This window comes from Xiphophorus hellerii, chromosome 9 (genome assembly GCF_003331165.1).
Source record: "Xiphophorus hellerii strain 12219 chromosome 9, Xiphophorus_hellerii-4.1, whole genome shotgun sequence".
Taxonomy (NCBI): domain Eukaryota; kingdom Metazoa; phylum Chordata; class Actinopteri; order Cyprinodontiformes; family Poeciliidae; genus Xiphophorus; species Xiphophorus hellerii.
Window position 1 is genome coordinate 14,548,777 of NC_045680.1, and position 17,714 is coordinate 14,566,490.

At 38.7% G+C, this 17,714-nt stretch overlaps 1 protein-coding gene across 1 annotated transcript in view; it reads right to left on the bottom strand.

Moving 5' to 3' along the window:
* Nucleotides 1–9,942: 9,942 nt before the first annotated feature.
* qsox1 (quiescin Q6 sulfhydryl oxidase 1) overlaps nt 9,943–17,714 on the bottom strand; it is a 30,234-nt gene continuing 22,462 nt past the window's right edge. Inside the window, exons 12-13 of the mRNA XM_032572622.1 lie at nt 11,777–11,938; nt 9,943–11,556 (exon numbers count right to left, since the gene is read on the bottom strand). Of these exons, the coding sequence (XP_032428513.1) occupies nt 10,778–11,556; nt 11,777–11,938 (941 nt within the window). The 3' untranslated portion in view covers nt 9,943–10,777. The remainder of the gene's footprint in view (nt 11,557–11,776; nt 11,939–17,714) is intronic.

Here is a 17,714-nt window from a genome sequence, read left to right on the forward strand (position 1 = left end):
TCTAAGAAAATTTATGAGAACAAACGAGCGTTATTTTTTTGTTGTTGTTGTTGCAGAAATATTCAGAGCCGACCCAGGGTTTTACAACGCCGTATGCTGAATTTAATTTGGCGCCCCACGGCGCGAAACATCTACTTTTCATACTGTCAGTGCAGGTCTTTTGACCATTTCTTCTTTGTCTTTTATCCTTTTTATATCATTATTTTTCATTGCAAACCCACAGCTATTACTTGGTGATATGTAAACATCTAAAATGTAGATAGAAGTGTTTCCCAGCTCCAACAACAAGCAGGATATTTTTAAAAATCAGTTTTAGATGACGACTCTGTGGGAATAATGTTCAAACTGTTTTTCTGAGGATGTGTAGAACTTTGTGAACGTATTTCTCACCGGGGCTCCATGCTGGCAAGGAGCCCAAGTTTGCTTTTGCTTTTACTCCTCCAAACTTTACATGTATCATTGCAACAGAAACGTTTTGTAGCATGATGTTACAAATAGTTTCTCCATTGGGAAAGAATAATCTTACCAGATACAGAGACGGATGCACGTCTACAAAACCAGTATAGAAAACGTCCACCACCATCTTACCACACTGTTGCCCCCGAGGAAGACATGACATCATCATAAGTTGCAACAGTTATTTATTTATTCACAGCAATGTATTCCTTCACCTCTAAATGATGCGAATTATTTAATCTCAAAGACCTTCAAGTCCTATTTTAAATTATACTGATCTATGTCATACTTTGACAAAAATAAATTGGAATTTGTAAACACTAAACATATAAATAAAAAACCCCAGCAAATTAATTCACTTATATTATAAATACTTTAAAAATATTACAAATAGACAGTTGTGTTGAATAAATAAATATTGAATTAATATGTTCTCTCAACTAACTTCTGGAGCATAGTAAAATAAATAAATAGAAAAAAACTGAAATTATGTCTTGTCTTTCGGATTTGGGTAAAAGTCCCAAATGATCAATGGCCCCCATCTGCACTCCACCTTTATGCTATTCTAGAAGCGTCCCTGTAAACACACACACACACACACACACACACACACACGCACACACTACACATCAGATTTATAATTTATTTTTTTCTGTTTCTGAAAAATCGGTTGCAATGGAAAACGGATCCTCCGGAGCAGAAATTGAACCGCATCACCCAGAGAGGATGATATTGGAACCGTGTTTGAGTCAAATTCACGGGACCCGGATCACCTGGATGAGCTGCTCCTGTCCGCCGGCAGTGACAGGATTACGAGTCTGGACGCAGTCCCTCCTGACACTCTGCATTTCACCGCGCGTCGTCTGAGGCCGCTCTTGCAGAGAGGATGGTCCCTCCGGAGGGTGGCTAGTTCAAGCTGGATGAACTCAATCTTCGCTTCCAATTTGCTTCAAGCGCGGAAAGAAAAGAGCCCAATGCGATGGCGCCTCGCTTCACCCAAACCATCTGCAGCCAGATGCTAGAACCCACGGAAATATCTGCTTCCTTTGACTATTTTGATAATAAATTGTAATTTTTTCCCCAACACACTTAAATAAATTTGTTTAGCAGTCAGGTGGATTACGACTCAAATAGTCATTGGCCCATTGGTAATCTTGGGCAACGACATAATTAATGTGTTTATTCAAGTATTTCACTGAAAACTATACGACAACAACAACAAACAATAAAATAAAAATTTAACGAGATTATAAAATAACTAACACATATGGCTGTTGACTAAAACATAAAATAAAAGTATTTGACCTCATTAAGTCTAAATTTGTCAAAATTATGCTAATGTAAGGATTTTCTGCATAGCAATTCAGATTATGTGCACGAAAATAGAGAAATCTGATTTGCCTTTTAGTAAATCTGCAGATTTCCCTTGTGCAGCAGCTTTATCTTCGCCACAGCCTGTATACCACTTATTCTTTAAATCGCTTTATACATCATATTGTTGAGCTCTTCAGTCCCTTTCATCTGAATACTCAGATGGAATTCAGTAAATAGAAAGCAGACATCAGCCTGCTTAAGAAGGCGTATATATAGGTTTTTAGACATTTTCTGCAGGTGTCTAATCCATCCATCCATCCATCCATCCATCCATCCATCCATCCATCCATAACTGCACTTTTACCGCAGAAATCCTTCAACACATTAGGCCTATATAAAATATGCATACCATCAATTCAATTATTCTGATTGTTGCGATCGAGGCCACCCAGCTGTCCTGAAAAACAATGGAGATGGGGAAAAATGCTCTTATCAGCTAAACGCAATGCAATTAGAATAATTGAGGATCCAGAACGAGAAAGTATGTGAGCACGCACAGCTGCTTTGTTGGAATGGTTTTACTCCCACCCTCATCTTTAAAATGACATGCCCAAGAATTTGACCATTACATGATTTAAAAAAATAAATAAAATAAAATAAAAATAAATAAATTTAAAAAGGCCACGAAATATTCTACCCATAGCCTACATACATACGACAAATAAATGAAAAATAGTGGATATTTTATAAATAAACTCATCTTTTTTCATTCTAAAACTTCTATTATCTGTCAATAGACAGAAGCAGAGAAAATAACCTGAATAAAACCCATGCTAGAGCACAGAATGTTTTGTTTGTTAAAAAAAAAAAAAAAAAAAAAGCGAAGAAGGGGGAATAATTTGTTGAGGAAGCAGCTCTCGGGCAATAACTCAAACAGAGGGCAACTCCTTTGCCACCGCTGTGACCCAGCCACCTCTAATTAGATCTAATATTTCAAGGGACGAGTTCATTGACAACTGGGATTCACAGATCCATCTTACTGGTGGAGTCAGAAACACACAGCATCGGGTGAGCAGCTTTTTATGGAGCACATAATGTATGAGTGCAACTGTGGGTGCCATCAGTCATAAAACCATACAGGAGGCCGGATTTGCTGTGATCTTAAAGAGAAAGATCACAAATTTACTAAATTTATTATGTTCTGCAAGGATTTGTGCATAAAACTTTTTTGTTGTTGTTGTATTACATCATTCTAATAAGGGTCAGTCATGCTCAGAGATAACATGAGATCAAAATCTGAAAACAAGCGTGGCATTTTCCAAGTATTTCTGACCTTGATGTGTTAGTTTGAGAACACATTGCCTCAGAGTTTTGTTGTTAATGCTTTGGGTCAACAACGTAAGGGATTTATTTAGTTTTCCTCTCTGCAAAGATGAATTGCTCCTTATCATGCAAACCTACCTAATCATGGGTGGTCCTGAGGTTCCATACAGGGTGTCTCCTCTCCCATCTTTACTGCTCCTCCTCCTCCTCTTCTTCTTCTTCTCCTTCTTTTTCTTCTTCTTCCCCTCCGACGCATGTTGTAAGTGGACGCCCGTCAACAAGCAGCGGCGGCAGCAGAAACAGAAACTCCGCACTTTTTTCCCCCCGGCTTCCTTCCAACAACATCGCGGGCAGCGAAGGCACCGCGTGTCCCCAAGCATTTGGTCCGAAAACAGGAGAGGAACAGAGAGAGAGAGGCAGAAAAAAAAAAAAAAAAAACACGCGAGGGGGGAAAAAACCTTAGAGGAGAGAGCACCGAGGAGAAAATTAAATTGCACTTGGGGGGCAAATTCTATTAGGGAATAGTTATTGTCTCCTGACAGCTCCTGTCCATTTGGGTAATTAGTAGGAGAGATTGGTAGAACAAACGGAATCTATTCCCCCCGTCAGAAATGATATTTTCCAATTCCCTGATTGAACCTGACCCTGTTGTGTTCAGGCGAGGCGGTAATAGGCTCGTTTGACAACAAACGGGAGGACATCAAATACAGGCTGGAGGAGGAACAACAGCGACAACAGTAATAATAATAATAATAATAATAATAATAATAATAATAATAATAATAATAATAATAATAATAATAATAATAATAATAATAATAATAATAATAATAGACTTTAACAGAAAACTCTTCATGTATCTGGACCAGCATTCTGATGGGTTGGTACCTTCCCAAGGTGTTGGTGTGTCGGATTTTTGTCCAGCTTTCTCACATTACATATAAGCGAATAATTCATGGTCGTGGCTGAATGACAGTCCTGAATGTCTATGCTGTGATTTTATTTTCACATAAGTCAATCACGATGTATAAACAAACTTGGATAATGCAAATATGAAGATTCCTTGCTCATTTTTACACAATTTTAGGCGTCTTTGGAACAACTACTATATGGTTAATCGCAGCTGTAGTCCTGATAATTTACCTACATTAAGAAATGCGTGTATTAATTTTAAGAACAAGTCTGGAAAAATTAAGTACCTGATTTTTTTTAGTTTGTTCTTTTCAAAACACCTAATCGCTACAGTTTCACTAATCAGTTTTTTTTTTTCAAGCTAGCGATGGAGGAAAAACATTAAACAAACTCAGTTTTATCTCTGTTTATAAATGAAATAAAGTATTTATAAATCTCAAAATTAGTTTTATTCGTTTTATCCTGTAGAATAATTCACTGAAGGTGTGATGAGTCTATGAAATTGAACTAGACATATTAGTCCAGACTATAGAAACAGCTCCTATAAATTTGGCATCAAGCATCATGCCTAAATAAGGCTTAGAAAACTCTTTCCGGTCACAATCCCAGGTCTTGTTACCTTTGTCAGAAAGCCACATCGCCTGCTATACTTTTAAGACCCTTGAGATTTAAAATTTTACTCTGGCACCAAAACGTCAGCTCAATACTCGATGCACACGAGTTAATAGATTTTAAAAAAGACATCAAAGTCCATTAAAGCTATAGTGAAAGGGCGAAGCTTGTTGTTTGTATATTGTACATTATCATGAATCAAATAAAATCTGCCTGTCATTGTTTCCATACACTTATTTGGCTGTGAAGTATGATTAATCAATCTGGAACCAGATAATTTGGGAAACAAAATCCAAAATCCAGAATAAACTCTGATTATTTTCCCGCTGCGGACTTCTGCGACTAAAGGGCTCCTGTTTCAAACACACTCATTCAGGGGGAAAGTAGGAGTGAATCTTCACAGGAAACTGAACGACAGGAGCGATGCCAGCTGAGTGAATTACAGCAGAGTGAGTGACGGCTGTTGGTTCTACTCCAGCTTCATTACCCAAACACTTCCTGTAAGCTGTTTGCTCATTTTGACCAGCAGGGACCTGTTTCCCAAAAGCAGCTGAAGCGTTAAGGTGACCGAGATATTCTCACTGTGGTGTTTAGAGAAATGGCGGTAATAATATGAGGTAGATGATTATTAGAGATTCCTTTAACCTCATAATGAAAACAAAGGAACATTTGAGAGAGAAAAAAGGATGTTGATGTTTCTTCAAATTAGGTCTGTTTTCTCAGTTTATTGGTTTATAAAGAAGCTATTTTAAAATGACCCAACAAAACAGACTTTTCTTTTTCTTTCATGTTAATAAACCACAGACGTTTTTTGGATTCATACTGAAGGAAACATCTACTTCATTTCATGAGCTACACTTGTTCACTTGCTTAACACAAATAGCAAATCAGCAAATCGGCAGCGACTTAAAACATTTAGGCCGCTAGAAGTGGTGCCTACGATTTAATGAAGTGCAGGATAGGGAGGAAAGAAGATTTATGGTTTTGGATGCTGAGCAAGATGATCTGACAATTTCAGGAAATGCTCATATGGGATTTTTATTCACATTTTTTTTAAATCAGGTTTGGAGAGAATGGTGGAAAAATAGAACCTTTCCTGTGGATGACACAACGTTGTTGGTGTCAGAGAAGACAGACAGGCAACAGTAGCTCAGATAACAATTTATTATGACCAAGATATTGAGACTTCAAATCCTCTCAGCTCATACAGATATGCTTTTCACATATAGTCAGACGATAACCAAAAGGTAGAATATGGGAGTTCAGGCTGGTATTGGAGATATTTCCTTGACTTTGAACCACTTAATATCAGTTTAGCGTGATATAAATCATCCACCTCAAACTGGTTATTTTAACAGATTCAGAGTTCCAGTCCTTTACTACCAATGGTACCTACTGAAGTGGTTATAAAAGGTGTATAAAGATGTTGTTAAGTGCTGAAAGACTCCTGGAGGAGCCTGAAAGTGGACCTGCTTCCTTGATGTCTTAGTTTGGAGGTTTTCTCTGCATATTTGACTTGGAAAAGACCCAAGAGGAGACAAGCTACTCCTCAAGCCAGGGGTCTGCAATCTTTCTATTTCAAAAATCTGTTTCGGCCCTCCGTATAGATAAATAAAACCAGTTTGGAGCTTCAAATGTTACATGACCTTTAAAAAAAAGGACAGATTATATGATTAATCATTGCGTTGGATTTACTTTACATTTGTGTTTTTGTTTTATATAAGAAATGAAGAAAAGAATTTCAAATGCAGAAAAGAGTGTGGATACATTTTATTCCAATGTTTGCTGATATTTGTAGAACATTGTGTAAAGTGGAGTGCATAGTTTAAACTAATGACAAAAGCAGATTTCAAAAGTATTACTTGTATGTTTAGTGAAGAAATTACTACAACTAACTCATGAAAAAAATAAAAACTGCTTAAACTTGCATCTGTTGTTATGTCTATATTTAAAAAAAACATTAGTTGGTTCTTCATGATTTTATTAAGAGTCATTGCAAAAGGTCTAAAAATCCACTTGCAACTCTGGAACCGATCGATCGATCGATGGATGGATGGATGGATGGATGGATGGATGGATGGATGGATGGATGGAAGGATGGATGGATGGATGGATGGATGGATGGATGGATGGATGGATGGATGGATGGATGGATGGATGGATGGATGGATGGATGGATGAAACTCAGTTCCTTCGGGACTTTCTGATGCTGGCAAAGTTAATAAAATCCACTGTGATGCCAAATGATGAAAAACACTCAGAGGGACAAAAGAAACGGATCACATGTCTGGAGATGACGTGTTTCTGTTTTCCAACCACCAGACTGGATCTGATGCCTCGGCTGGTTGTTAAAAAAACCTTCTCACCTTAAAGAGATGCACCTAGATGAATGGAGGAGGGACTGAAGCAGTAAAATGAGATGGAGCTGACCCGTCTTGACTCCTGCCTTTAAAAGGGTGCATATTTAAAACCTGAAAGAGGATCTGGCTTAGTTTGGCTGTGCTATACACTGTTACCATTTATTAAACTCTTCTTCATAATTTATTTACCCCAACTCCCACCTTCTCCATCTGTCCACACCAGGAAGCTTTATAGTATTATTAAAGTCAAAAGGAGAGATGACAGAAAAATGCATCAAGGCCCCCCTGCATTTTAATATCAATACGGTAATAAACACAGAGGCAGAGAGCTCACAGGAGAAGAGTGACTATAAAACTCTGCATTGTCTAATTTATGAAAGACATAAAGAGGGTAACAAGGTGAGGTTTCCACTCCTTAGGCAGAAGTTTCATCACACAACAGAAAAGCTTTCAACAATGCAAACATTTTGTTAAAGTACTGATTAATCTCTTTATGTTACCTACTTGGTACTTTTTTCTTTTTTTTTTTTTTTTTTACCAAATTTCAAGTGAAACTGTAGAAGCAGAGTGTAAATATAACCACAATGACTTTAACGTGAATCAAGGAAAGTAACTTTCTGATCAAAATGCAATAATTTATTAATGTAGAGGAAGAGTGAGCCCTCGTCCAAAAACAAAAAAAAATGTTTTAATAAAGTGTAAAATATACTCTACAAATTCCAGATTTGTCACGGATGGACACTACAGCAGGTGTACCCCAGTGATGGACTGCAATGTTCCAAGAGACTGCAGTCACAAAAAAACCAACAGATTCTACCTCAGCTCTAAATATGGCCCAGCCTCTACAATGTGACCTAATGAAAGCAGCCAATGCGACCACAATATGATTTTTCTGGGCATTTGTTTTGATATTCTATATTTTTGGACATTTTCCCTGTGTGCACATCCTGGTCTAAGTTAACAGCCTTGGCAAGGCACTGCAGACACTTATAACAATGCAGCCAACTTTCTCATTAGTCTGAACCATCACATCCTGCGGCTCACTGAGGCTCAAGGTACCTGATAAAAGGCTAATGTAGAGTAAGCAGCAGAAAGCAGCACCCTCTGAAATCCTATAACAAATGCACGTTACCATTTAAACAGATTAAGAGCTCAGATGTGTGAGATTAAAGTAGCAAAGTCAAATGTGATGCATTGATTAAATATGCAATTTATGCAACCAAAAGAAGAATATAAATTTTTACTTTAGTTTCCTACCTAAAAATGTAGATATAATGTTTGCTTAAAAAAGCAAAGAAGAAAGAAAAAACCCACCCAGTATGTGCATCATTCAGGAAAGTATCAGAGATTTGATTCAGTCAACCTGAATCTTCTCCGCCTTGATGCCTGTCTGCTTTAATAAGAGGCTATTAATCAGCGTTGTGTGTAGTGGAAGCGGCTGCTTTAACTATTGTACCATAAAAATCTGTCACACAGTGAGGGCTGAGCATGTGGTTTTGATAAAGAGATGAAACGAGTCTAAAGATGAGATCAGCCTGAGTGTCAGACAGGTGGAGGTAAAGGCCACGAGTCCAGGGAATTCAAGGCAACGTTTCAAAGAGCACAAAGCTCAAGATCAAGGATCACTTGTCCTTCAGTTGAGCTTGTTGTAAACGCGACATCAAACCCATTTCTTTAACATGTCAATCCATTCTTTTATCCCCCGCCCAGCTCACGGCTCGTCTTTCATCCCCCTCATCTGATTCCCTCCTTCCAGTCCTGTGGGGGCCCTCAACAAGCGCCCACTTCCAAGTGTACGTGTGAGGATGGAAGAGGCCCCACGAAAGCCGATTGCGTTTTAATAAAGTTTATTATGTGCAGGGAGCTAATCCTCAAGGGTAATCTCTCCTCTCCAGTCCTAAAGGAAAGCTGGATTACTCACTTGCTATAATCCCAATGAAATTGTTAGGATTTAGCTTGCGGTCCACAACAGATGGCAACAGGCTTTTTCCTTCAACCTTGGATGGTTTAAGCCCCCATTTCTACATGTAACACCCCGATCCTCCTTGCCTCTTGTTCCTGTAGTCTTGGTCAAAACAAAAACAAAATCTGGTATTCCTGAATATGCTCAGCAACACGGGATAAAAACATTTTAAGAGAGTGCGTGCTATGATTTAACTTGTTTGTTTTGAACCTTTTTACGGAATAGGTTTCACTTCATTGACCAGTGGATGACACATTGTCACAACTGTTTGGATTTCAGGGGTATTTTTGACACCAAGACATAAAGAATTAAATAAAAAGTTGATACAGTCCAAGAATTGTTCAAATTGACTGGCAAAGACTGGCAGAAAGACTGAAGAAAAGCTACACATAATCAGTTTGCAACATTTTTATTTTGTAGCAATACCTGGATGTTGCAATTGCAATAACCACAAGCGTTAGGGTCAGTATGAGTAAAACTCACGTCACAGGATAGGATATGCCCGGTGACATGAGTGGTTCAGAAACTATGTGTGTTAAGATGCTGACCATTTCCACGAAACTGTGAATTTGAACAAGAAGGTTTTTAGATCTGGAGAAAACAAATACAGTTTTACTGGGAGGATTATCAATCTAGATGTTTTTATGTTCCACATAAAATTAAGAAATGCCCTATCAAGTTTGATAAAATCATTTGTCATAAGACAAGATTGAAACTGAGTTATAGGAATTCAAAAATATACTAAAAGGGTATCATTTGATAGTCCAGTTTTTCACTTCACCGATTGTGGTCAAAAAGTCCCGTCATAATTTTGACTTTGAGTGTAATTTTGACAACAGTATAGACCAGTCCTTACTTATTATTATTGATATGAAGTTTTTATATCTATAAATGAGTAACTTATGAAAAAGGGTATTATAGTCTTAGAATTAGTAATATAGCCCAAAAACTGTGCAAATAATTCAGTTTAACTATTAAGACACAAAGCACAAAAAAGCAAGAAACATATCAAAAATAATTTTATTGATTCAGAGTGGCAAATATAAATTTTATGTGAGATGACTAACAAATCAAGCCTTTTCTGAAACATTTTCCAGTGTGAACTTTTATCATTCCACAGCACAACAGCAACCAGTTTATCCCACCATGTGGACTAGGAAATGTAATCTTTTATTCCAAGACATCTGATAAATATCATTGAAAAGCAGAGAGACGTACCGGACTGATCTCCTCAGCTCAAAGACTGACTGGTCCTCTTACAGTATGAGACGACACAAACCAAATTAAGCATTGAGAAGGCTGCCTTAAAACAATTAATTTTAAATAAACACTTTGAAAGATAAATAGGTTTAAGGTGGCTAATGTTCAAGACAGTTTACTATTCGCATGACTGATAGAAACCATGTTTATAAGTAATCTTAAAGGGGTTATAGAAGCATTATAAAGATGTAACACAACTAAAAGGCATGAAAAGAGGGGAGAAAATTTTAGCTAAAAAACAAAAAAAAGTGGATCTGATTTTTCTCGACTAGTGGAGGAAAAAAGGACAAAAACAAGTTATCTCTGAAGGAGTTTCAACGCCCCAAACAGGAACGTATGGAAGTATACATTTACTGTATCTGCGCAAATTTTACACCACTAACCATCTCTCTGGAATGAATCTGGAAGATACTCGAAGTACCATCTTGATTTTCTTTTAATTAAAGCAATTCACCACTAACCCAAGACATCCACACTGACAAAGTTTTAAAAATAAAAGTCATGTTCCCACAGCTTGACAAATTCCCTTTTAACCCAGTGAAAGTGAGATGCTCAGGTGAAATTTTACATGTTTAGTTCAAGGCATAGCGAATTTAAACCTTCGTCTCCTGAGGCGGTTTCTAAAGAAAACGCACATGGCTAGAAGACATGTGAAAGAAAGGGCATAAAGAATGACACACAAGCTAATGTCTAGATTTGAGAAACCGACGCTAATCACAGACATCCAGTGGCCTCTATGGTTCAACTCAACCTCCCTCCTGAAATATTGCCCTGCCAGTTCTCGCTTTTTCAGCCCCTTTCCTTGGTGAATTGAATTCATCTCATTGAATTCATCCACTGGCTGCAGGCCCACCATGCCGAGTCCTGCGTCCAGCTCGATGCCGAGGCCGAACGCTGGGCGGGGCTCCTGCTCTACCTTTGTTTGCAGGGTGCGTTGCTTAACCAGGCTGGAAGCAGCCATTTGCAGAGCCTTGGCCTTAAAATGCTGGTTCACAAACGAGTCGAGATCCACGATGTCTTCCCTCCGCGGACGAAGCCTCATCCCGATGATGCTCGGTATCCGGTGAGCCTGCTGGTGGCCGCGGTCGCTAGCTGCAGGAGCTGGATTTTCCTCCCCGCCTTCGTTGTTCTCCTCATAAGCCTCCGTTTCATCCTGTGGTCCCTCTTCTTCTTCTTCCTCTTGAGGTCCCTCGTCTTCCTCCCCTTCTTGCACAGATGATGGCGGCGGAGATGTAATGGGGTTTGAGGCTTCCCTAACTATTCTGTCTGCATGTCTTTGAACCAGTGACTCTTGCAGCTGATGGGAATGTTTTGCCCTTTGCTTTTCCAAAATCTTGTCTTCATTCTCAAGATAATCTGAAACAGAAAAAGACATTTCAATAATGACTGCCTTGCAGTAGTTTTAAACACTTTAATATGCATCCTGTTTCTATGACAAGGTTGATGGTTTGGACAGACTTAAACACACTCTGATCAGTCCAGATGTAGAGCTGTGACTTTCTAAAGCTCTTGAACGTAAAAGACTTCAACGTTTTTGTTCTTTCCTAAAAAAAGAAACCACTAGATTAAAGAGTACCTGTTAGGATGTGGCTGGAGGAGAAGTAGGACCCGAGGAAGGGAATAACCTGCGCCTTGTTCCAGGTGTGCTCGCCGTTGTACTTCACCGTGTGGCAGGACGGACACATTTCCGGGGACGGCCACTGGATCTTTGGGAAGTAAGGGTCTTCACTCAAATCACCTGGTGGGGATGATCACAGACACACAGTATTAAAGCTTAACATGATCTCAGTCACACAGGAGAGAAAAGAGGAGCAACAGCTAAGAAATAAATGCATTGACAAAAGAAAGACCTGAAATTTGAGAGAATGTTGTGTGTATTTTTCTTTAAATTTCACAGTTAATCTGCTTCTCTCTAGTCAAATACATTGCATTATCATCAGTTTCTTATTGCTTATTTTTGCTTCTTTTTTTTGATCAACATGTGTTATATTGTGATAGCACATGTGAGCATTTTTTATAATTTTATTATCTGGTCAAAATACAAACAGTAGCAAAACAAAAAGACAGACTGCTTACATCAAGAATATGTATTTAAACATTTAATTAACAATGTAGGCCTTTTGTTGCCGGCTGCTAAGAGCTACTGATGTTTGACAGCATTTGAACCTTTACAGAAATTAAACTCTGACAATATTATTTTTTTCATTATTTGTTTCTGGATGTGTGTGTTTATTTTTAATTTTTTCAAGAAATTTACTGAAGGCATATTCCAGATACTAGCAAAAACAGTATCTATATTTATATTTTTACTTTTAAAAATTCCTTGCCTGGGATTGCAATGCTTTTATGTCAGAAACTGCAAATCAATTCTTGTCAGAATTTTGTCAACTTTATCAGGCCAATGACCATAAAAAAGGAACCAACTCCGGTCCCATAATTCATGGGATTCTTTTCTATAGTTACTTGAGGAGCAATAAGTTCATTCATCAGGGTTTTAAAACATGAATTTGGTTTTATTCATTCGTCCATTTTCCACACCTGCTGAATCCTTGGAACTTAAAGTTTTCTCTGGATGGGTCGACAAGTCATCACAGGTCAACACACAGACAGACAAGTCTGCTGGCACAAACTTAGACTCAAGAGCAATTCAGCTAAACTACAATGCATCTTTTTAGACTATGGAAAAAATCCACACATGCACAGAGGCAAAATCTGCACAGAGATGACTTTCTTGCCAAGAGGCAACGTTGCTAATATTTGCACCATCAGTGACATGTTCCTGTTTTGTTTTTTTCTTGCTCAAGTCTTGTTGAAGAATTTTGAGCAAATGTGATAAACTGCAAAGAACAGGTCAATTTGCACTTTTAGTTAAAGACAGTGTTTATGAATTAACAGCTTATGAATGAGAAATATCTAAGAATTTCTACAGAACACCTTACCTTCTATACAGATATAATCCATATAATACAAAATGTAAAATATTTTTGATAAGCACCATCATAATTTAACGTTTTAAGTGATACATCTAATTCTACTTTAAATTATTGCAATAACTACAGCAGATTAGAAAAAAAACAAAGTTTTGTTTCCAGATAGCCGCTTCCTCTATTGTCACCTCTTTTCCTCTCCTTGTTGACTGAAGGATTTAAGTGCATGGAGGACGGGATGCAATCTGTGGTGAACCCATTACATCTTATCCCAGTGCTCGTAAAAACTAAGTGCCCATATGCATATGTGAATGTATCCGTTTGAGTGTGTATATGTAAATCACCCGTCAGCGTTTGTCTGCATGTAATCTATGGATTGACATTGTGTGTGTTTGTGTGCATGTCTGCGAGTGTGTTCATATGACAGGGTCTAACAATGATCGATGGGCTTCTGGGGGTGTCCCAGTGGGAGGGATGGTGAGATAATAGATGTTACCAAAGTGGACAGCTTCTCCCCTCAAACAAACACACAGCTCCGCTGTTTTCAGGCGGCAGACCTCTGTGCTCCGAACCACCTGTCATGTTTCTCCACAGACCCCTGAAAGCAAACCCTAATCTCCAAATTGACGATGGGGGCGACAGAAACTCAGGCGGGAGCTGCCCTTCTAATGAATTGGAAACTTTCTCCTTAAATGTGTTCTTGTTTGTAGCTGCTGCACACCTACAACTAGATTGGCAGAACAAACATGAGCGCATGTACGCAAAAATCAAGCTTAAAAAGATGCCACTGTTCACAAGGACACACAGAAACACACAATGAGGGCAGCATCCAGTAATAAATTGCTTGTCACCAGCAGGCCATTGTGTGTATATTTGTGTATGTGGTGTGTGTGTGTGTGTGAAAAGGGAATAAGCAGAGCAGCAGCGGGTTTGTCACTTTACAGCGCTGTCAATTTACATCCTCCACCACCTCCAGATTAATCTCAGTCATGTGTGTACGTATTCTGCATACAGTGCTTTACATAAAGGATACATCAATTTTATTGTATCTTGGATTGACGGCTGCTAGTAGGCGTGAATGTGTGTGTGCTGCTTCTTAGCTGGTGTTAGTGCACGTTTCATATGCCTCCCCACCTCCTCCTTTATTCTAATGAGGCGCCATGTTTGGGAACAGAGTGACTTCAGTGACTCCAGCTGCACCGATATTGTCACAGGAGCCTGTTTCCGAGCGGCTGTCAGATCCAGGCAAACATTTTTATAAATATGCATCGTTGAACCAGCTTCATCAGCACTAAACTGGTGAACAGGAATCAATTATACCACAGAGTAATGCGTAATAATGTAGATGACTGCCAGGATGTATGACTAATGTCCAGAGCAAAAACTTTAAGGCGTCTCTATTTTTCTATTACTTGAAAGTTCATGTCAAGTGAAAGCACCACGCTTTCACTTGAAATGAAAACGTGGTGTTTGTGCTCTGACTGACCTTACATAGACAGGTGTGTGCCTTTCCAAATTAAGTCCAATCAACTGAATTTACCACAGGTGGACTTCATTTAAGTTGTACGGATAATTAGTGGAAAGAGCTCAATGTTGAGCTTCGTAGCAAAGAATATGAAGACTTAATTAAATGTGATTTATTTGTTTTCGATTTGCAAAATCTGAAACTTTTTCCACATTGTTGTAATAAGATAATTGTATTTAGAATTTTTAGGGAAAACATTAACTTAATGCAATTTGTCATAAGGCCATAACATAAAAAAATTTGGAAAGTGAAGAGCTGTGAATACTTTCCGGACGCACTGTACCTGCCAGCAAAGGCAGACGATCCTGCTGCTGCAGAGCTGGTCTGTCTGCAGAAATGTGTCTCAGTCTCAGCTGTTGACATGCAGCAACAGGATGGAGCTGCCACCAGTCTTAACTCAGCTGCTGCAAGGCCCAGGGCCCTGGGGCCTCTTTGTTGCCAGCTAAATTAATTGTCCGGCTGCTTTACAAATAGCTGATCTTTCATGCATGGCTGCTTGTAAAAGGAGGGGCGGGGAGCCGTGCTAAAGAGCTCCACTTCAGGAACAACGGAAGAGGAGGGGTTGCCTGGATAGGGAGATGGAGTGTGCTTGTCCTCAGGGAAGACGCCGCCACTCACTGAAACAAACGCAACCAATTCTGTAATTCCCACAGCCTCTCTGCTGTGGACCTCACAGCTGACCCGCCTCACAAAGGCAGAGAGGATGTTCATGAGCTGCTTTGTCGGTGGGCGGGGCGGAGTACAGCAGGGGAAGCGTGTGTGGCGTGTGTCAGGGTGGTTGCCACCTGCCGTCATATAATAACTTGGGAATAGTGAGTGTGTTTGTGTGTGTGGGCAGATCCGTCTCTCCTCAGGGAGCTATCCAGCAGGGATGCAGCTCTATTGCTTGTCAAGCGGAGGCTATGAGTCCCAAGGGACGGTGAGTGGAAAGAGAGAGGAACGACAGCCAAAGAAAGATGGATGGGTAGAAGGGGGACGAGTTGCATGGTGTTTCAGTGTCAGGGGAGGAGAGACGCACAGGGACGGGTGTCCTTTTGTGTCCTGCTGTCCAGGACACAAACCATCCCAGAGAGGGGGACAGCAACACACAAACAAAAGATCATGATTTAACAAAGTAGGCTGTTAATGACATAGTTGTTCTTAATGAAATCACACACTGGCAGACAGGAAGAGATACTTATCAAAGTCCACTTTCATAATGAAGAATAATTTGCTGGAAGAGCACAAGTAGTTAATATGAAAAGTACATAGAGGGGACATTAAATACTGATAAATAGAGATACAAAGAAATCTGCTTGTGACCAGATAAATTATTAGAATGATTAGCAATAACAGGTGGACCAGTCAGAAACTAAGTAAAATAAAGAGACAAACTGGTACCATTATCTTCAGCTAAGCTTTTTAAGTGTGTTAAAAAATAAAGTTAGAAGAAACACAAGATGCCATTTAAATGGCAACTGAATTTCTGCAGCATGTTGAGATAAGTGTGTGTTCATGCAGGGTAAATGACAGTGAGAGAGAGTGAAACTTCAAGGTGATAACAGGAAGGCTGCTACAGGAAAATTGCTCTATTTTATACTGTTGTGCTGAACTTTGCAGTTATGAAGTATTTACATTAAAATATTAGAAAAACCATGTTTTTTATAGTGCCGTCTCACACATGAATGGTGTAACATCACCCGTTCCCAATACTAATAATTAATAACTGGTCAAATCAGGAACACTAACATAACAGATTTTTAATGCTGTTTGTGTCATTTGGTTTTAAAACAGAAATCTGAAACTTTGCTTAAAAAAATACATTAAAGTACCACAAAAAAATCCTTATTGGAAATGAACTACAAAATTCTGACTTGTGCATCTTTATAGATGAGGAAACTTCTTATGCAAACATAAAAATAATTTCATATTAATTAACTGAAGGACTAACACTCACATTCCTGCACAGATAGCTAGGGCAAATTCTGGCAGATTAATAAAAAATGGTTGGAACGTTTTCGAACAGTAGTGGGGGTCTGCTGGGTGATCAGTGCAGGGGCAAAGCAAAGGCAGAAGAAGGCCAAGAGGGGGTCAGGAGAAAATGGGGGGTGGCTGAAGCAGCTAAAAGTTGGAGGACTAAGACGGGAATGACAGCTGGTGTCTGATCTGGGGATCCATCCTTCTTCCCCTCACCCTCCTTTAATCCAATTAGGACCAAGTGATCTTAAGAACAACCCAAAATATTGGAAGGTAAAACTTCTGATCCCAATTGGTGTTGAAAACAGGGAAATACAGGATGGGAAAATGAAAAGGCAGGAGGTGAATTGGTGTAAACAGGTGCAACATTAGTTTTAAGTGTCTACTTTTCTTTACAGCTATAAACCAGAGACCTGTGTTTTCCACTAATAATCTGTTAGTAAAGAGTTAAGATCATAAAGAAACATTAGATTTTCTAAAAAGTGTAGGCAACCTCTTTTAGCTTTATTTGTCAAACTACTTTAAACCTAAGAATAATTCAAATGTATAAAACAAAGGTTTCCACACTGCTAAAGCCCAGAAATCTATACTTGCTCTATTTTACACTGTTATGATGAACTCTGCAATCACAAAGTTTTCTAAGACAGCAAAAAGCCACCTTTATATTTGAGATATTTAATCATATGTGTCTTGTAAAGGTATATTTGTCACATTAGAAGCAAAAACTTTAGTGTACTGTGTAGAAACTTTATGCACGATGTAGTGAACACCTGAGAAATTGAGGAAAATTATACGTAGCTTGAAAATGTTTACAAATAAAAATCTGAAAACCGTGGCATCTCTATTCAGTTATATGTCTAAAATTAAGTGCAATTAGTTGGCTTCAAAAGGAATTAGCAGTCAGAAAATTTTTAAAAATGTGTCACTTTCCTTTCACTTAATGACATATTACTCTTTTTTTCATGTGTGAACCTGAAAACAATCATTGTATGGATATGTTAATGTGTTTAAACTCATAAATTTGTTAAAGTACTATCTTAACACCAGATCAGTGCAGGCCGGGCATTAAAACCGTCTAAAACATGGTAGGGGGTTTCTGGTCCTCT